Source organism: Syngnathoides biaculeatus, chromosome 2 (genome assembly GCF_019802595.1).
Source record: "Syngnathoides biaculeatus isolate LvHL_M chromosome 2, ASM1980259v1, whole genome shotgun sequence".
Classification (NCBI taxonomy): domain Eukaryota; kingdom Metazoa; phylum Chordata; class Actinopteri; order Syngnathiformes; family Syngnathidae; genus Syngnathoides; species Syngnathoides biaculeatus.
The window spans coordinates 30,811,366-30,832,702 of record NC_084641.1 but is presented as its reverse complement, the minus strand read 5'-3'; the positions used below and the strand labels follow the sequence as shown (position 1 = coordinate 30,832,702).

The 21,337-nt window shown below is 48.3% G+C and overlaps 1 protein-coding gene across 11 annotated transcripts in view; it reads right to left on the bottom strand.

Annotated features, from left to right (window-relative positions):
* LOC133515207 (uncharacterized) overlaps positions 1-21,337 on the bottom strand; it is a 101,313-nt gene that overhangs the window by 31,812 nt on the left and 48,164 nt on the right. For 7 of the 11 annotated variants that reach the window (XR_009798987.1, XR_009798986.1, XR_009798989.1 and 4 more), the window contains one exon: positions 16,323-16,373. The exons of the other annotated variants lie outside the window; for them this stretch is intronic. Coding sequence is in view for 4 of the 7 variants with exons in the window: in XM_061847496.1 (XP_061703480.1) it covers positions 16,323-16,373 (51 nt within the window). In the remaining 3 variants the exon portion in view is untranslated. The remainder of the gene's footprint in view (positions 1-16,322; positions 16,374-21,337) is intronic. 11 annotated transcript variants of the gene reach the window in all.

Here is a 21,337-nt window from a genome sequence, read left to right as displayed (position 1 = left end):
TATAAATGTACAGTAAGTGTAAACATGAGCGAAGTTTAACTGACACCATAACAAAAACAGCAGCAGCAGCATCATCATCATCATCATCAGCCACGACCTCCAATGTGAGGGATTTCGGGTTAAGGTCGGAATTGAGTTAGATTTAAACAATGTCAACTGCACATGTTTCATATACTGTGGACGCCCATCTCACGTTCTCTGTTCTACTTCATCCTGAGGGTGCACGATGTCTGTTATTGAAAAGCTGCTTTTTGGGGAAGTCCTTCACAACCTCGATTTGGCCACTGTCATTCTTCTTCTTCTTTTCCTTTCGGCCCGTCATCTCAGATGAACGTTTGGCGCGCTTTTACACCGGATGCCCTTCCTGACGCAACCCCTCTGCAGTCTAGCCGGGGAGATTTGGGCACTGTCATGCTGGAGGAAAAAAAAAGGTTCTCCTCCAAAATGTTGCCACGGAGTACGGAAGACGGCAATTGTCTGTAATGATAAAGATTCAGACCCCACCACTCACCTCGGATTTAGTTGTTGGGTACTCGTCCCTATTCAAGTATTACTGTTGTATTACCGCGTATGACTATAGGAAAGGTAGCAAAGAGAAGCGGAGCATTATCCAAAACGCCCCCCCCCCCCCCGCTGCTAATCCGGCACTGCGATCCTTGAGCCCCCCCCCCCCCTGAATGTTTTCCAGTTACATCACACGTAAAGCAACCTGAGCGGCGGCGTCTGCGAGGTTGATGCCTTGCGTGCGTTATGAGAGTCGGCACGCAGCCCACGGATGAGACAGCTCAACCGTCCGGATGCGCAGACGAGCGCATCGGGACCGAGGGGGAGAATCGAACGCCGTTACCGCGCGCCCCGAGACGCGCGTGTAGGTGTCGGGGTCATTCTCCAGTCACGGGGTTAATAATTACCGGGAGGACGAGGCCATCTCGCAGCGTGACATTTCCCTATCTGAAGAGGCCAGTCTGGGACGGGGGCTGGGCGGACTCATTCCGAGGGATAATGGGTGTGAATACAGGAATAAAATTTATCATGCATATTAAACCACGAGCCTGGCTCCCGAAAAGACAGAGTGCATAAAAGGATGAAGAGAACGTGGTGGGAAAACAAAGAGAGAGGAAAGCCGGAGCTGGTGCCAGCCCTCCCCCATCCGAGAGATAAAGATACGTGCTCCACTTCCACCCCAATCTTTTCGATGCGAGAGGAGCCAACAAGTAAAGGAGCAACCACAACGGAGGGTTACGCTCCCCCCCCCTCCGCCGGCTCCATCTCGCTCGCATTGCAGACGTTTCACAGTCCTCGGCGCCTCGCCCCGTCTCCCCTCGTCTGGCGGCAAACAAACAAACCGACGTGGGCTCCTCGGCCAGATGCGTCTCACGGTGTTTGCCGCTGAAAACGCATTGTTGAAATGCGGAATCATTACCATGATAATCATCCTCATCCCGCCAGGGTGTAAAAGTGCATCGCCGACATCTGACATTCAATACGTGGGGCTCCTCTCGCGCCCTGCATAATGTCATTTTTATCTCATTTCCACGCATATGTATCCGGCACGACACATTTTGGTTCTTGTTGTTGTTGTTGTTGTGCATTACGGTTTGGCTACGCTACAAGCAGAGTCCTGTAAATGTTTTCCATCGTCAAAGTTTGGGCCCTAATGGCATGACGCAAAGTTTGGCTTGTCGGGAAAATGCGCACCGAGTCTTGACTTTTTCCGAGTTCCACTTCCTGCCGCAGGAAGCAGTCCGTAGATGCGCTCCACAAGGATGGCATCGAAATAAAAAAAAATTATATATTTGCTTTGGTGGCAAATTTTTGAAAAAAAACAAAAAAACAAACAAACAAAAAAAAAAAAAACAAAGATGCAGAACACGGTAGCTCCTGACAATGGATTATATTAATAAACATTTGCCATCATCCCATTTCAGTTCCAGTGCCCAGGAGTGGCCAACGTTGAGGGGGAAAAAAAAAAAAAAAAAAAAACGAGGCGCGAGCAGCAGGTGCAAAGAGCGAGTGAGCGGCGTAAAGCCCGATTTCTACCGAGCGGTCCACGTCACTTTGGTTTGTCACGGTCCGGCTTCAAACGCCAAATCACAAATCGGTTCCCACTTCCGAGCGCGTGTGTAGGCCGCGCGCCGATAGTTGTGTCACAGCAACAATGCAAATTCCATAATCCGCATTAGTTTTCAAATGCCGGCCTTCCTTCCCACACCGGGGAATTGCAGGATAGTGCTGCTCATATTTTGAGACTCATTATCATGGAAATACTGACAAATATGCATCATACAGAACTGAACTGGACTCGAATGCATTGCTTAGGGGAGATGACACATTAATGTAATGATAATGAAATATATTATTATTCGCCAACATCCTCTTCAAAACGTTAAAACAAATTCCCGTCGGCCATAAAATTAAAAAAAAAAAAAAAAGTATGTATCAGTTGTACTGACAAACGTCCACAATGTGTGGCGCTTTATTACTTTTGTGGAGCTCCTCTGCGATGTCGGTGTTTGCCGTGATTCTTCTCCAAATGGTGCGCGTGCAAAATGTGATTATAATAAGCTTGAGGTGAGAGTGGAATGCAAAGTTTGCAAAATGTTGGGCCGCAGACTCCAGAAGGTGAAATTTCTTGCGAGTTTGCTCCTTGCTTAGCTGGCCATCACGTTTGTTTTTGGCCTCGTCTTTCGTAACGCGAGGCCTCAGCTCAAGCAGATGTTTTCTGATCAAATGAGCAATTATGTATTCCGAACTGCTCCGAAATGTGAGAAAAGACCATCTGACTAATGAACCCGTTTTTGAAATTCATAATCTAATGTGGCCCGGTGAGGGGTTGCAGAGGCAAACATATTTGCAAAGGTCACGTACCATCTTTCTTGGAATGGTATTGAAGCATAATTATCGCCACTTGGCACCCATAAATATGGCCCCCATTCTCAAAGCTGTGACCTTGAACCTGAATGAGCGTCAGATTACGCGTCGGCCCACTGACTGAACCCTCAACCTGCGCCGGGGATCCTTTGGCAACGGAACGACAAGTCGAGCAAAGGGGCAAAGATGGGTCAAGGTGACTCTTGGCTGGCGAGATCTCAAAAAGCGCACACTGCAGTTGTTCTCGAGGCTCAAATTGGACTAACGCAATGGACTTTCTCATGGGCTGCTCTCACCGTACTCAGGGAATACATTTTTTTTTTTTTTCGTACAACGTCACTTCGCAGTTGCCCTACTGACCCAATTTGTCTTTCCTGCGCTCGCTGACAATGAAATTCGATTGCGAGTGCACATAGCGGATTGCGCTCGACACTTTCGGAGAGCTTCTCAGATTCTGTAAGGGGGAAAAAAAAAAGTCCCATTACTTTAACACCCCACTGTACACAACCCGCAAGTCTCCAGAGGGGAAAAAAAAAAAAAAAAAAAAATCAACAATAATTTGCTGTTTTCTTTAATCTTGGAGCGAGAGGTGCGCTGCGCTGCGCACTGGTCGCCAGGCAATCAAATGAAAAGAATGTCCAACTGGATTTTCCACTGAAGCCGAACGCTGCAGAACACACCGGACGCAAATTAACTATTTGAGCGATGTATGTACAAAGTTGATGCAAATACACCGACGGGTTGGAGGGGGCAAGAATCAGAATCAGCTTCATTGGACAGGGAATTTGTCTCCGGCAGTCGGTGCCGCCCTGGTCTGACAAAGTATTTGACGCGACGCCAACATTTGCCGATTCGTCAAATCGCTTAAGCGACAAATTTGCAGGTTGCGGCGTCGCGACGGGCTACAACCATTGAAACAAAGTCTAAAAACATTTTGGGGTTGTCGAGCAGAACAATGGACAGAAATACTATCGTTGCTGTTTGTGGGCACCCAGAACTTTTTGATCGCTGCTGCTAGCAATACCGGGACCGTACGAGAAAAAAAAAAAAAAAAAGAACAGGCCAAGAGAATTGTGAGCGAGGACGCCGTCACATCTGGTGGGAATATTTACGCTATTTGTTGACAGCTATCGGCTATCAGCTATCGAGTACTGTGAACCGGTTACAAATTGATTTGTGCATTTGGGTTCAACCCAGTGTTCTGCTCGTGACAAGCAGAAGACATCGTGAGACGCTGTCCAATGACGATGCATAATTGCGCACTGACGACGGCTCCCCCTTTCCATTCGCGACATCCTTCACGTGGCTCACTCGCATACAAAGAGCTCAGCCAAGCACGGCGGCACCGGCCCGGACGACAATCCCCCCCCCCACTGAGACGCCGACAAATCGCGCAGTCCTTCGTATTTCCACAAAAGCGCAGTCAATGATACAAAGCTTGACTGGCAGCCGGATCGCATTGTAGCGTGTTTTGTTTGCTTCCACCAGAGAGAAAAGCCTCTCGATTGTCAGGGCGAGCCGCCGCCTCGAAAGCGTCACGCGGCTTTCATAACCGAGCGGCTCCGGCGACGCGTCACCTCGCTGAGGATCATACCACGCGATGTACCGTCGAACGTCAGCGTTGCAAGGGATCGCAAACTGCAAAGCAAAAGAACGTTTTTTGGGTTTGTTTTTTTTTTTCCCCCCTCTTCGCCACGACTCGGATGAAGGGATTTCTTAGCGGGCCATTTCTTTTCCGCACTCACCCTTTTGGACAACCCGAGGGAGATTTTAGCATGCTATTAGCCTTTGACACAGTGCCGGGATAGAGAGCGGAAGAGTTGTGAGGCGTTAGTCGGGGCGCCAGACGGGGAAATGGAAGGCATGAAAAGAGCTGCAAAAGAAGATGGAGAGGGGGCCCGGGGGCAGCAGGGGTTGAAAAGGCCCCGGTCCGGACCCCCGTCCACCGCAGCCTGAATCACATTTACTCCCGGTGACCTTAAATAAAATGCTGGCCACCCCTGTGGGCCCCGTGTGAGGCCAAAACCAAATGGGCTGTGCTGTGCTCTGTGCTCTTTCTACCCCACTGCTAAAGAAAATGAGCTTTATCAGTGGAGGGGGACGGGGGGGTGGGGGGGGGGGGGACGGGACTTGGCGTTCTGTGACAAAAGGCCCCTTTCCCTGCATGGGTTTCTCCTCAAACTTCGTTGCCGAGCTGGTAATCCAAACGGACCCATCGCATCCTTTCATTACAGACTCGGAGACGACTGGATTCATCGTGTGAAGTTGCCTTTATCTCGTTTTGCATTTAGATCAGTCTCGATTGTCAAAGAATTGCGCGATGTTTGTTTGGTTTTTTTTCCCCAACATCCCAGGATTAGCGAAATATCAGATGCCTACAAAAGCGCTACTTTTGCCCCAATGAAAAACGCCGGTGCTCAAAAGCCCGAAATCCACCCGACGCCTGCACAAGCGACCCTAATTAAAGTCGAGTCAATCACAAATTGCTGCACCGGGTCACAATCGAGGTTCTGTGTTAAGAATGAATTGCTAATTAGCAGCGCCGGCGCCGAGACGGAGGCCGGGCTGCTTGAGAAGTCCCGGCACGTTACTAATATATGAAAAGGTATAAACAAACAGCAATCTGGTTGTTTAGCGCTTCCATCCCACTTACAAGGATCCAATTATGGCAGATCCCCGGAGCCGCCAATACAATCAGCCAAGAGTGAGTCGGCGTTATGATTAAGCGAGAGGCCCCAACTCCGCCGTCGGGCCGCTCCGGACCTTCTCCGACCGGCTCGACGGGTCCCGAGGCGACGCGACGCAAAAAGTGCACCCCGAGACGCAGACAATAAATTAGACGTCGTAGGAATATGCACATAGTTATTCACATTAGACGCATCGCCATTGGGTGGCGTATTACACGCAATTAGTCGAACAACGCTGGTGGTTTTGTGTGTCAAGAGAATCCACCTGTTCCACTCAAAGCACCGAACGACCTCAAACAAGCATGTCTGACGTCAATTCCGGAAGGACAAAATTCAGTTGAAACTAATTCAAGCTGATCATCGTTTTCCATGGAAGCGGGTACCATCGAGTCATTTCGCACCGACTTCCAGTCGAGCTCAAATCTGGACAACTCGGTTTAAAGCTTTCGTGGCCGACCGCAACGTTCACTAATTGAGGGAAAAACGGGGGGGGGGCATTTCAGGGTTGTGAACGGTTAAAAATTGTTTTAGGAAAGTTTGTGACTAAATCAGTAAATCAAATCAAATTTGAGAGAGCTGCTTTGTTGTTAAAATACAATATTACGTTTCAACCAGTAATGACAAGTTTATACACTTGTCATTACTGACTACATCAGGTGGCACGGTGACACACCGGTTAGAGCATTTGCCACACAATTCTGAGGACTGGGGTTCAAATCCCAGCCCCGCCTGTGTGGGGTTTGCATGTTCACCCCGTCCCCGTGTGGCTTTTCTCCGGCTGGGCCCTCCGGTTTTCCTCCCACGTCCCCGAAAAACGTGCTTGCGTCCGTCCGAGACTCTAAACTGGCCTCAGGTCGACTATTGTCTGTCTCCGTGTGCCCTGCGATTGGCTGGCGACCAGTTCAGGGCGTACCCTGCCTCGTGCACAATGACAGTCTCCAGCACGGCTGCGACCCTCGTGAGAATAAGAGGATAAGGGGCTCAGACAATGGACGAAAGGCGCCTTTCTGTCAGTTGTGGATGTCGCATGCGAATCCCGCCCGGGTGACGCATTCGTTTTGAAGTCCGCGTTATGCAACCCCACGTGGAACAGCTGCGCCACAGCCAGCAGCAAAGATGTCTCAAAGCGCGGACAACTTTGCCTTAAGCGTAATTACCGCGGCGACAAAATTCACGCAGCTCGTTGATCTCGCGGTTAGATGTTCCCTTTATTGCCCCACGGGCAGAATCTGCTCCACGTTGGCAAGCGTGAAGGGCATCTCCGGGATCACGCGGCTCCGACAAGAAGGACGCCAGCACCTGCACCGTTGGAGGCGAATCAGCAGGCTGCACAAAACCCACACAAGCTGGCGGGAAGCCCCCCCGCAGGAGGGACGCAGAGCCGTCCGGCCTTAACTTTGACCCGTGCGAGGCTGCCTTCCGAGAACAAAGCCCACCTTCAAGGCCTTTGTTTCCACAAAGGCCCCCCTCGCGGCACTTCGGCTCTACTGGTGCCAACCGGCGCTCCGGCGGCAAGGCACTCAAAATTCATCCGACGACCGACCGTACTTATTCTGTGAGTCTGCGGTCACCCCTCCCTGGACTGGTAATTCATTTTTCCCCCCCATTCGAGTGATTTCAAAGCGTGTGCACGTATTTTTTATCGTTCCACCATTTGATCTCTAACAACAACAACAACTTTCCCGAATAATACTACATTCCACTTTCATGGTGACTTCAAGAAGCGGTAATACGGCTTCGCATACGCTGGGGATGGCCGCTCGATCACGGATAGCGTGGAGCACCAAACAACCCCCCCCCGGCCCGGCTTGCCGTCTACGCGAGACGTCCCCACGGCTCGTATCCTCTATTTAAAGAGCGTTTTGCTCTTTGTTAGTGGGATATGGCAAATTACTGATGTAAAAATAAAAAAAAAAAAAAAAGGGGGGGGGGGAGAATGTATACAGCATAAAAACAATGTTTTATTGAACTCGCCCCCGGTGCGTAGCACCGCCGTGCACATTTCAGCGCGTTTTAACCTCAGTGACGATACAATGTGTTGGATTCAAGCCCGGCTCGTACGAGTATTCATACATTCGTTCGTTCACTCTTCCGTTTTGGCTTATCCCCACAAGGGATAGCCTATCCCAGCTATTGTTGGGTGAGGGGCAGGCTACGGCCTGAACTGGTCACCAGCCAATCACATCGGTTGGATTAAATCGTGGCTCAATTGTTCGTCCCTCGAGAGTGTAGTGCAGTGTTTTATTTTGATTTCATTGCTTATACATACCGTACAAACTTTACAACTAATACTATATTGCCACAGGTACAAATAGTCACAAGGTGAGTTTACAGTTTAAGATTTGAAATGTTTTTTTTTTTTTTTTTTGGATAAGAGTTACCTTGTGTCAGGAGCAAGGCGTGGCCACTGCCAAGAGGGGCGTGGCCAGGCCGCTTCTCTGGTTCTGTTTCACATTGGGACTGTAATTAGACGGGCATTTAAGTTGAAGTTTTTGTCACTGGCATTTGCCAGTTCGTTGCCTTGTGTTAGTGAGTTGCATTCACTGCCTGTGGGACTCTCCGATTTTACGCGCAAGTTAGAGTAACCTTAGTCACAGCGATTCTGTGCCCTTATGTTTGATCCTGTCCTGTTGAGTTTGTTAGATTCCCCCATCGTCATCGGACCGTGCCGCACGTCTTTTGGATCCCGCCTAGCCTGGCGTTTCTTTGCCTCTGGCTTGGTGGACTACTACACCGTATATGACTCAGTTTTTCCAGAATAAACCACTTTGAACATTATACCTCTGCCTCAAAGTCCTGCATTTGGGTCCGTCCCCATACCGTTGGTTCGTGACAACTTGAAATAAATGATTATGATCAGAATCATCTTCACAAACACACGCAAGCAATTAGTCTCCGGCGGTTGGACCGCTCAAGTAAGACACTACAAAATCTTTACCTGTATGGTTCCACCCCAAATGCAGTGAGTTAATACTGTAACGCGTCACTGCATCTTCGAGATAGCTCGCTGTGACTTGAGGGGGGGGGGGCACAAGTATTCTGTGGCTGTTTTCTGAAGAAATCTTTTGGTTTTTTTTTTTTCCACGTGCTGGCCCATCGACAGACTTGACCACCCCAGCGGAGTCCTCTGCAGTTTTGCAAAAACTCCATGTTGTTGTTCGCTTTTGGTCAAGCGGCAGGACGGGACATCATTACGCAGCCACACCCGCAACTCCCCCACCCCAATTAATACCGCACGCACGAGAGGGAGGTCAAGATCGCAAATTTGCCTGCCGCTTAATTAGTGCATCTCCGATAAAGTTTGCACTAAAGTAACTTCACGAGGGGGCAAAAACAAACAAAAAAAAAAACAGCGAAAGATTTTCCCTACGCGTCCACATCCTGGCTTCCATAAAAGCACAAATAAATAGTCCAAAAGAACATGAGCCACACGTACTGTACATCATCAACAAACGTATCGAGAATCTGGCCGTTACAAATACTGTACAAGAAAGGGGCACATGATAAATGTCGTCATGAGGAAACGCATCCGACACGTCAGCTTCTCCGAGAACAAAATCAGAAAAGTCACTAATCAACGGGACACAAAGGGTCAAAGAGCAAAAAGCGGGGCTGAGAGGGGAAAGGAAGCAGTTTCCAATTGTTAAAATGCTTCAAACAAATGAGAGGAGAGCTTATGCAGCAAAACTGCTGCTAGACGGAGCAGAAAGTGCACAAATTTTCTATGACAGCGCGGTAATGAGGTTTTATATTGACCCGGACACAACGAGCGCCGGGCCCGGCTGCTCTTCGGCGGTCGGCAGGTAAGTGAGAGTGAGAAGACACGACGTGAATGACCAAAAAAAAAAAAAAAAAAATCAGCAACGGGTCAGCAATGCTGTCTGCGGGACGCTTCTGAAAAATTTAGGACACGTTGGCCATTATGTTCCACCCCAGTCCTGCAGGTGGTGCAAAGAAGCTTTACAAACTGCCTCTGCCTCTTCGTCGATTTGAAATTTTGCTGCAGATGTGAACTAAAATCACTGACGTTGACGCGCATGATTTGCCTTTGCGGCCCGCGTAAAATCCCGCGCCGAGTCGTATCTGGCCCCCGGGGCTCAGGTTTGACACCTGCGCACTCGGACCTCTGTTGCAAGTGGAAGGTCGCGAGGAAAGATGAATTCGTTCATTAATGTGAACTTTTATTTGGATCAGCAGGATCTTATGCTAATCTGCGTCTGGTCCTGCCGGCTGACCAAAATTCGCCTCACGCTTTTTTCTCCACCTGTTCAAGTGCTGCACTGTACTTTTGATCCAGTTTATTTTTTTTTTTTTTTAGAATCCAGAGTTATCGTCCCTTGAGCCATCCATTCTCGGGAAAACGTGTCCCTTCTTCCTATTTTGCTTAAGTCTATCCCCTGGAATGATTACACGTCAGCAACCGGAATGGTTCTGGCGATAATCGTCGGTTCACGGTATCGCAGCGTTCCTCGAAAAAACGCCTTACTTTGAAATGTTTGGCAAATAACCGCACCACATTGCGTCTGTAAATCAAAATAAAATATGTGGCGCAATAGAAACCGTGAAAAGAAAAGGTCATTGAACGTTACGCGATTTAAACTCAAAGTTCTTTTTTCTCCCCCCTCCGAAAACGAGTAGCTCCATTTTTGATTGAATCTAAACTGTTTTAAAAACTTGGCTGCAGAGAGATGAAGTTCCCTTGAAAAAAAAAGTACTGCTAATTCTGTTGGCGGGCCTGTATTTGGACTCTGCCCCTCCGGAGAAGGACACTTTGCTCCCTGGAGAAGCCGGTCGGGATGCGCCCCCTCCCCCCTTCCCTGGGCCATTAAACACATTCGAATGGAGATGAGAAAAGTTGATGTGATTAGCTATGACTGAAGCTGGTACCAGCTCCACCGGCTGCTGGGAGACTTTTCCTTTACGACCTGCTGTTATGTACCGCATCCGCGCATTCGTCCGTTCATTCGGAACCAGCCTCTCCGTCCCCCGCTTTGGGGACAAAGAGCAGAATGCAACTTTTTACACAGAATAAAAGTAACGGTAAGAAGCTGCGGGGGGGGGGGGTGAGAGGGGGGCGACAGGAAGACCGAAGAGAAGGTTGATGGACGTCGTGAGGGACGACGGGAGGGCAGTTGGTGGCAGACAAGAAGATGCGGGAGATAAGATGACGCGCCGTGGCCACCCCCAACGGGACAAATCCCCCCCCCCCCCCAAAAAAAAAAATAATAAGAAGAAAGTAACTGTGAATAAAGGGAAGGTTGACCTTTTTCACCCCCTCCCCACACTTTTTGACATACTTGGTAAAACTGTCAAGTGTGACCTGACAGCAGTAACTTTAGAAAATGACGAGTGAAAAACATTCATTCTCGCTCGCTAATTTTTAAAAAATTCATTGTGACTTTCAAAACAACAAATGAGAAACAGAACCGTCACTTCTGTTCTGTGCACTGGTGGACACAGTCAAAGCCTCGCGCTGACCAGTTTCCTTCGAGCTTTGCGGAAACATTGAGGAATATTCACCTCCGGAATAAAAACGAGTGTCCCTCGTTGGCCGACAGCTGTGCAGAAGCATCCAAAGAAGAAATTGGACGAATAACGGTGACAAAAGTTGGAGTTTGGAGGCGGAGGGAAATCCGGCACCCGAGAGGATTCAGAACTCGAGCGGAATATTCGATACATTTCTGCTTGACAGCTAATTGTATTAACGCTTTTTGATTTGGAATTGATTGTACAGTCATTTAAAAAAATGAATTCAAGATTCCATTTCCATAATGTTGCAGCCGTGGTCAACGTCGGCGCGTGGACCGGCCGATTGTTGCTATTTTGTCGAAGATGGGCAACGTTCTCTGTGACAATGGCAACTCCGGGATTTTATAATTTTAGGTAATTGTGAGTGGCAATGTTTGAGACTCACTCCAAATCCAGTTTAGCAGTTTTAACGCCGTAACCCCCCCCCCTCCCCTCCCTTCCCCCCACTTTAATCTCTTTTTGGGTGTGACAATAAGCAACCCACATGTACGATGACATTTACCCGCTTCCCCTCCCAATAAATGTTAGCTTTCAAACAAATACACGAAGCAAAATGTGACGACTTCGACGAGCGATTCGACCCCCACCCCCGTTCCGCTTTGTTCTACATCGCGAGAACCGGGAGCGAGTAAAGGTCAGTGCGGTTATTGTTCCCCTACGTGACCCCCCCCCCCTCCCCCCCACCAACGTGGGCACCCTCCCGCCGACATTACGAGCGACGCCAAGGAAGCCGAGTGGCATCCCGAAAGCGAGAGCCTGATTTGTGTGATGTGTGGGATGAAAGAGACGCAAGCGACTGGTGCACGAGAGCAAAAGGCAGCCGGCGCTCAACATATGCCCCAAATTCTCATTAGCAATATTTTTGCATGTCCGTCAGGACAGCACACCGTCGGGCTATTTTCAGAAACTCCACTGGGTCTTCCAAAGTCTGCCGTTCTCTGATGAATTAAAAATGTATGCTCGGATGGAGCTAATTTGGGCATGTATCATAATTATTACCTTGAAGGGAAACTGTAATCTCTAATTATATCGCGCGGAATGAGGGGGAAAAAAAAAAGAGAGAGGTGTCCACTTTTGCAGCTATTCGACCCGTTTTTAGGATATCGGCTCTGTGTGTTCTGACAAGCGTGAGCCCCAAAGGCCGCTCTCAGAGCATTAAGAATGTTTTCTTTTTGACAGACATCAAAATGTGACCTTTAAACGATTCTTGTTATCAAGGAAGCTGAACAAAAAAATCAATCGAATGAATCTTGGGAGGCGGGATTAATGCAGAGCAAATTGATCATTCCATTTCATCTAGATTTGATGCGCCCGCCGTACACACCCAAGCAGACTGCAAAACTGTTTTTTTTTTTTTTTAACCCTGCACAAGAGGAACCGTCAGAAAAGAAAAAATAAGATTTTATGGTACAGCAAGAAAAATCTTAATAACGGTGACTTTTCCTTCTCCTGACTTGAATGTGCTTATTGGCGCGTCTGCCGCTGGGAATACAAAATGGCAACCAACGCGCATTCGCTTTATGGCTCCATCAAGCAGACATTAATCATCACTGATAGATTGGATATTATTGGAGCTTCTTTCACGGCTAATCAGCACACTTTGGCGTAACTTTTCTCAACAGGAGGCTACATCGGCAGGCCCAGAGATAAAAAAAGAACAACCGTCGGAAGAAAGGCACGAAAAATGGCGGCGGGTGGGGGACGGGGGGAGAGAGAAATAAATAAAAATAAACAAATAAAAAAACGGACCGTTCGGAGGCAGCCGCGGCGCACGGCAGAGCGGAGGCTTCGCGCCGCTGCGGACGTCCGAGCAATGATAAGAGCGATAAAGAAAGAAAATGTGGGAGACGAAAAATGGCACTTCCCTTCAGCAAAGGCATACATCAGTATTTATTAAATCAATGGCAGACAGAGGAGGATTGTGAGGGTAAAATAATGAAGCGCTTATAAATGATCTTTGCTTCACTGGACCTCACCTGATCAGGGTGTTCGGGGACCGCCGGTGCGAGGCATATTAGGGGAGGTCTATTAATCCTAATGCTTCTCATAGCCAACCATAAAATGGGCCAATCCTCCGAGACAGCCTTTTTAATTTAGCAACACGTAAAGGAGAGAAAAGTCCTGCGCGGGGCTCGCCGGCAAATTGTTGCCGTAACACGGCGGCGCTCGGGGACCCGCGTTACGCCTCCCTCTGCGACCTTTTGCGGGATCCGGAGCCCAAATGTGCCCGACACCGAATCAAGCCGAGAAATACGGCAGGGAGGTCCAACAAAACGCGAGGGCCAATAAGTGCGATCGCCGCGATGTTGCAAAACCTCTTTGAGGCGGTTTTGAATCGGATCCTTCGCGAGGTCACGGCAAAAAGCACGACAGAATACGGCGACTGCAGCATTTTCTTTCATGTCTTGCTCGTTGAAAAGCTTCGCCTGGACAAATATTGCAAAGCCTCTTCAGGAGGAATTTTTCATTTTGCTTTTATGTTCTTACAGCGACTCCAGCACGGATGACGCATTTAAGCCACATAGTGGTCTCTCCTTATTATCACAGGACGCCAGAATCGTTTGAGCCCAAAGCAACGCGGGCTCCGGAGAGTCTTCTCTCTACTGCTGCTTTTGACAATCATTGTAATTCATGATCTTTTCTCAGAATGCTAACAATAATCTTCTGCTCCTGCCGTCTCGCACGTCACAGGCATAGCAAACACTTGTCCTCGCAGGGTCCCGGCGTCAGCCTCTGCCCGCCATGCAAATTCCCTCCCCGCCCGCCCGCCGGCCTCTCAGCCTTGTCAAGTCTCTGGTGCGACGGCGCGATAATGAATCCCGCTCTTGGCTCGCAAACTTGACACGCGCGCGTCGAGGATTTGATTTTGGTATCATCTTCCGCCGCATCTTGATGGGGATTTGTTGGAAACACACCCGATTCTAGCAGCTACATTTGTTAAGTCGCCGAATAACAAATACTTCTGACAAAATTGGGCTCCAATCAAGTTTCGTTTGGACCGGGTATTCCATTCATCGCGTGCAGATCTGCGAGTAGTACTCCGAATTGAGAGTAGCTGAAACAGTTGCACCTGTGGCCGTACAGGTAAGCGAGGATACGTCCTCCCGCGTCTAACTGTTCATTTAAATGGAAAACACGTGAGGATTGCTGACAATTTAAGAAAAAAACAAAAAAAAAAATCGATTCATTTGTCCGATCCGTGTCGGATGTTCAGGCGAATACGAGAACGGAAGACGCCGACGAAAAATGTTTCTGCCACGTTAGCAATGGCCGTGCGTGGTGCGGAACAATTCTAAATCATTCTATTTGTTCATTAACGCGAGGACTGCGACGCGATGGCCCCCGCTTGATTACGGTCCCGTTCGCAAACGTTCCTTATCGCCGTCACGGCAATCTCGAAGCGTTTCATCCGCCTCACCTCCGGCGCAACGCTGTGACGGTGTCAAGTGAGAGACGGCAAGCAATTAAAAGAAAATCAGTCAAACAAGCGCAGGTCAGATCTCAAGATGCTCCCAATCACTCATAATTTCCTGTTGTTGTGCCGCAATTCCGCGGCTCTCCATCGGGGTCCGACGAGTCCGAGTAAACAACAGTCGCGGAGTTCGACATTAGCTGTGCCGCAAATAAGCCTGGCGAGGGGGGCTTATCCATCTTGGACGCCGTATGCACTCTCAGCGACGCCGAACATCAGCACCTTTAATAAAACCGCAGCGCTTCGTGTGTTTAGGCCGGGAGATGATGGGAAGGGTCCGCGCGAGCTCTGGAGGGACCAGGTAGGACGCGCCTGGTCGTCTTTCTACGCACGCCTTCCTCTGTTAGTCATTACTGCGTGCAGACCAGGGCTGATGTTTACTCTGCTGAGACAAGCAAGTCTACTACTCGACGCCGCAACCTTGCGACTTCTCTCCGGCGACCCCACCCCGACCCATCCGCTCCCTCCCTCCCGCTTTCGGCAAATGGCCGTCGCTGGCCCGACGCTCCTCGGGCTAGCCGGCTCGGAGTTTGTTTTCATAACGGTGGGGACAAAAAGAAAAAAATGGAAAAGAATGCTTGGTCAGTTTGGTGGCGGGCAGATTTACATTTCAGGGGGGGGGGGGGGGGGGGAATGGCCACAAGGGACACGATAGCGCAGAACAGCGCGCAACGATGTGTTCCTGGCCTGGCTTTGGTTTCCTTGAAGACTGGCAAATATTCCTGCCACCCGCAAAAAAAAGGGAACGAGAGAGCAACGATAACGAGGGCTGCAGTACAATCTGTCAAACTAAATCATAAGAATAACAATCACAAGAAATGATCAGGTGTGGCTTGAGGACAAATGGAAATGGGTTCGAAACTTCAAAAGATGATTACGGCGGCCGTGGGTGCCTTGGGAAACACGTTCGGAAGTCTCGCCAATGGAAAGGGCCATTCATTTTTCCACATGAGAAATTGTATTATTGTCTTTTTAAAACAAAGACACGACATCATTCAAGGAAATTTTCGAGTTGTGGTTCTTGGCATCGTGCAAGGCTCGTACCTCGAATTTTTGCTCACAAACGACGGCTCGATCTGGAAAATCGCTCATTTGAATCTCGAGGTACCAGCGTACAAGATAATAATGAAGAGCCATACATAAACAAAAAACAACAACAACAAACACATCGTGGAGAAACATACACGAGAAGCCCCTCCGGGATTTTTGCCAAGTCGCGATACCTCCAATTCCACTAAACCGTTCAAATTCTGCGCAACTTTGCACCAATTTAACCCACGTTTTTTTTTTTTTTTTTTTTTTTTTTTTTTTCTCGTTGAAACTTACATTATGCCGGAAATATTTGATTCACTCGCATTTGGGTTCTCAGCTACAGTATTGCTTTTGTCAAATTTGCCAAGCATTTATTTCTCACTTCATCTTTCTTCCTGTTGTAGAAAATAATTAAAACGGCTTTTTTGTTCGGGTTAAACAATTTTGGTCATCCTGACCTGACTCTACATAGGATTATGAATGCTAGCAACTATTAAGAAGACAACTACTGCACCTAAAAATAAGTTTTGAGAAAAGCAAATATACAAATGCAGGCTTTTGGAAGAAAAGCGCGCTAAATCCTGGAAGGGGGGGGGGGGCGAGCAACCCAAACAAACGCTTCAATTCATTGTGTCGAGCCAAAACAGTTGCAAAAAACAAGCGGCAATGACTGTGATTAAAATGGCAAATGAATCATAATGTAGCAAATTAAAAAGAAATGAAATGATTACCAAGCATGTGCAGGAGGTCAGGGGTCAGAGTATGAGAGAGCATGGATGTCTCTGGAAGAAATAAACAAGGAGTTTAGGTAAGTACACTTCAGTGCAAGTGCATCTACTCCATAATATGTAGCACTTAAATATTCATGTAACAACGGCGTAGTAAGCGCTGATTCACAGCCGAGAGGCCGACGGAGGCGCTCGGCGTCCCTAAGTGGTGGTGCTGCTGGGCTATTTCAGGCTTTAGTGAATCACAGACACACTTACGCCAACCCTTAAACAATACAAGGCATCTTTTTATCATCCTTTAACAGCGCAGAGACCATAAATTTAGCCTTTGCTCATTCGAAAACCTCTCAGCAAAATGAGCTAGACTTAGCAAGACACTGCTGAAACATCACTCATGCTTTATGTTTCATGACCCCCAGCCCCCCCCCCCCCCCCCCCTCCCTTACGCTTACACACAAAGCAAATGGGGCAGGCACAAGTGGAAAAAGAGAAAGAGACAATGGTAGCCCAAAAAGCTCCAGCAAAGTCAAGTCGAGAACGCAAATGGACCGACAGTCGGACCAGGACCTGCTCCACTCTTGGAGTTTGCTCGCAATGCATACGTTTTGGGGATTATTGTCAGAAATGCAACACCCCCCGTCCCCCACACCAATGGCCGCTATCGCGGCTACTTTTTTTTTAGGTAGCGATAGTCGTGCTTAACCCGTTTCGACAAAACTTTGCAGAGGAGGAAGGCCGAGGCCCAGGAAGAAGAAAAAAAAAAAAAAAAAAAAGTACCTTGGTCTTTTGCATTATTTATTGTTGACATTTACTGTACAAAATTTTCCCTCTAGCGACCCTCCATGTATAGCGTTTATCGACCCGAACCCCCCCCCCCCCCCCCCAACGAAGGCTATCTTTAGACAAGAGGCGGGATACGCCCTGGACTCATGGCGCAAGAATATTTCGGCCTTGCGGATATTCGGATTCATCCGGGTCACTTCGGATCTCGCGATATCGACGCGTTGGCCTGACGGTTCTGAGGACCGGGGTTCAAATCCCGGCATCGCCTGTGTGGAGTTTGCATGTGCTGCCCGCGCCTGCGCCTGTGTGAGGTTTTTCCCACTTCGGGCACTCGGGTTTCCTTCCAAATCCCAAAAACATGCAACATTCGTTGGGGAGTCGAAATTGGCCTGAGGTTTGATTGTGAGTGTCTCCGTGTGCCCTGCGATTGGCTGGCGACCAGTTGAGGGTGAAGCCCCGCCTGCCTCCTGAGATTGGCTACAGCACTCCAGGAGGGACCCTTGTGAGGATAAGCAGCTCAGAAAGTCGACAGACAGACAGATCTGCCGGGAGGAATCGTAGAGGATCCCCAAACTTGGCAGTATGACCCTCAAAAGGCTCCGCGATACTGAGAAAAGGGTCTGAATACTTGGCGCCAGTGGTCTGTATATTTTTCATTTATCCTTCCCACGTCCAATTTCAAAAAATTTTGGCCGGGACTTCTTACATTAAAGACGGCAGCAGTTTTTCCACTTGCAGGTGCGCAAACTTGGATGTCAAAGAAACAAACGATGATGCATTTCATTCGTCCTCATGAAAGCAAAGCGACGGGCCTTCCACATAAATATAACACAGCGTCAGGACCAAGCAGCGGATTTTGCTCGAGGGTTACTATCTGCATGGCCTCGAAGCCGAGAGACCACCGAGCCGGGTCGCCTCTGGCCGGTACTTTTGTACATTTTACAGTCAAATTTACAGCGCCGTATAAAAATGTGAAAAACCTGCGACGCTATTTAATTGAAAGAAAGAAAGAAAAAAAAACTTTCTGCAGGGTTATCACGCTGATGTCACGGTATAAAACATTTTACAAACATTACACCTGTGCAAGACGGACTCTGTGGAACTTTTTATGATGATCAAAGAAATACAGCAAGTGCAGTCCGAGAGTGTTTTGCAGTAGTCCCCCCGCCCCCCGACAAACAAACAAAATGTGGACCGTCAGAGGGTCCGACAGGCGAGATCCGCACCAAGCAAACAATCTGCACTTAGCACGCAAAACAATCTATATTCAATCTTCTTCCACGCCGGAAGTTTTCGGCACGCGAGATCGTTCCTATACCATAATTCCAGCTAATTGTGCAGATAATTGCAATCTTCTTGCCTCACGTATGCCGGGGAAAAACAATCTATGAAATTGAAAGGGCCCCATTTCTCAAGTCCTCCGTCTCCTGCGCGTTCATTATCTGGCGTTTGTATGCGTTTTCGCAGAAAATAAAATGAAAAACATTGCGGGAAGCCAGGGAGGCCGACGACGGACCGACGACGACCCGACGACGGGCCGTCCCGGATGGGCTGAAAGCGGACGTGACGTTCCGGCGTCGCGCCTGCTTTGCGACACAATTCTCAAAAAGCTTTGAAAGCCCGGCGCTTTGGAATTTTATGATGATTAGATCCGGGTCTGCCCTTTATTTTGGGGTATAAAAAAAAAAAAAAAAAACAAAAACAAAGGAAGAAATTAGCAGCAGTAAATCTAGCCTTGGGTTTTTGCAACTAATCGCTTTCATTTCAGGTCTGTAAAACAAGAGAGCCGCGTCACGCTTCTGATCGTCAAAGAGTTCGCAAAGAAAAACACTGACGGAGAGAAGGAGAGACTGAGCAAAAGAGAGAAAGAAAGATGGAGCAGTGGGGAGCGTAAGCAACCCCCCCCCCCCCATCTATTACAGCCTCACCAATCATCAAAGACAAATTACAGTACACTTCAGTGGGATATGCTAATTCCAAATTAGATGCAAGTCATCAAAAGAGCCCAAGTGCAATATTTTGCATTCACAAATTGAAAATGTCTGCTCTCTCGCTCTCTCTCAACATGTTGAAAAACCAATACAGGATGAAAAAAAAAAACATGAACTCCAGCCAGATTGGCACGATCCGTGTACATCGAGGAAGATATTCCGATCATTTCTGCATTGATGCACGTGCAGTGTGCACGGAAGCGGAACAGGAACGCGTCGCGGGGAGAAAAAGTCACCCGAAATATGTCATTTGCTATTCAAAGAAAGTCTGCACAACACCAATTGTAGCTCCTTCCTCCTTCACTCCGGAATCTATACAAAGACGTTAAAACATATTTGTTTGCGTGCGTGCACGTGCTCGTTTGCGTCGGAATCCAACCGACGGCAGAATACCGACAGAAATGATTGCGGTACAAGCGACTCATTCTCATTTGGCAAAATAAAACCGCACGGTCGCCGCCTGTTGCCCGTTTTGCCCTTTCCTTGCCGTGCGTGGACATAAATCCGCGTGACAGCTTCATTATTACCAAACTGATGAGAAAAGTTCAACAACTTCTAAACGTTCAAATTACTCTCAGATCATTTTGATCGAGCACACCATTCGGGGTTATTCCTGGATCGGTTTGCGATGTAAACAATCCTCTATTCTCTAATTGCTCGTGTCGTCGTGGGCGACGACACGAGCAAATTATGGTCGCATCTGAATGGATCCCATCTGAAATGAAATAAAATAAAATTAAAACATTTCCGAGTGCAAGCGGCTTTTATTTTGCTTCGGAAAACGTTGATTAGACGCTTTTGCAATGGCACGTTTTGATCAGGTCGTTTCCGCTGAGATTCCGTACATACAATTTGTATTTTGTTATGTGGCTAATTTGGGGATTTGATTCCTCCCAAACATGAATGTTATATTATATGTAGGATTCCAAATAGGAAAAAGCCCAGAAAAAGGAAGAAAGAGGAAAAAGGTGAAATCAGAGTCCAATTGCAATAAATAATTCAGTAATTTAAGACAACGCTCTTCTTCTTTCTTCTTTTCCTTTCGGCTTGTCCCGTTAGGGGTCGCCACAGCGTGTCATCTTTTGCCATCTTAGCCGAACCTTCTCCTGCGTCTTCCTCTCTTAACACCCCAACTGCCCTCATGTCTTCCCTCACCACATCCATAAACCTTCTCTTTGGTCTTCCTCTCGCTCTTTTGCCTGGGAGCTCCGTCCTCAGCACACTTCCACCAATATACTCACTCTCTCGCCTCTGAACATGTCTCAATTTAAGACAACGCTCAATGAATAATAATGGTCAGAGGTCGGATTATGTAATCCCCTTAATTGAAGGCAAACAACACTGAAGGAAGGGGAGCAAAAAAGATAAATAACTAAGATTGATCATTTGAATTGAATTGCTGAATAATCACAGCCGTCGCTGTTTTGCCGAGGGATTCGAGGCGAAGGCGTGCCGAAATTAACGCCACTCCAAACGATTGAAACGCAGACCGACAAATCGCTCGGACCCGGGGGAGTCGCAGACTGAAGATCTCGTCAATACTTTGGTGCAACATCGGCACCCGGTCGGCGTCCGCATCGCCCGTGCCCGCCCGCAGCATCAAAAGGCGCGGAGGAATTTGCCCTTTGCTTTTGAAACCCGATATGGCAAAAAAAAAATGGAAGAAAAAAAAACGCAGCTGGAATTCAAAAGCCACGAGGAGGACTCGGCCAATGTCGACATTTCTCTTCAAGCCGCGGACGGACAAAATAACGACAGGATAAGTTTATCAGGAAAGGAGGCAGCAACGGCGGCGGCAATTGAGAGCGCCGACGACAAACGACCTGTCAGGACGAGTGCGACGACAAAGACTTGAAAACGCCGACACGCACGCAAATGCACGCCTTCAAACTTGCGACTGAGGCTACATTCCAACTCGACGAAATGATCTCTTTCTATCCAATGAGCTGAAGTCTTTGGCTTTGCTGAAGATGAACGGCGAGCTTGGGATCGGAGAAAGTCGGCTGTCGGGACGGGCCGGTTGGGAGAGGATGGATTCCACGTCGACTTGCAACACTTCAGAGAAATCTTGATGTATTGAGACAATGGACCTTTCCGGCCTGTCAATCACTCCTACGACAATAGCCAATCAGATCGCCGCGTTGTCTCGACAGGCCCCCGCCGCCGTGTCGTCCCACAAGCAACGCCGGTCGTCAGTAGCGTGCGCTTGGAAAAGTTCATGTTCCGAAGAAAATGGTCTTGGAG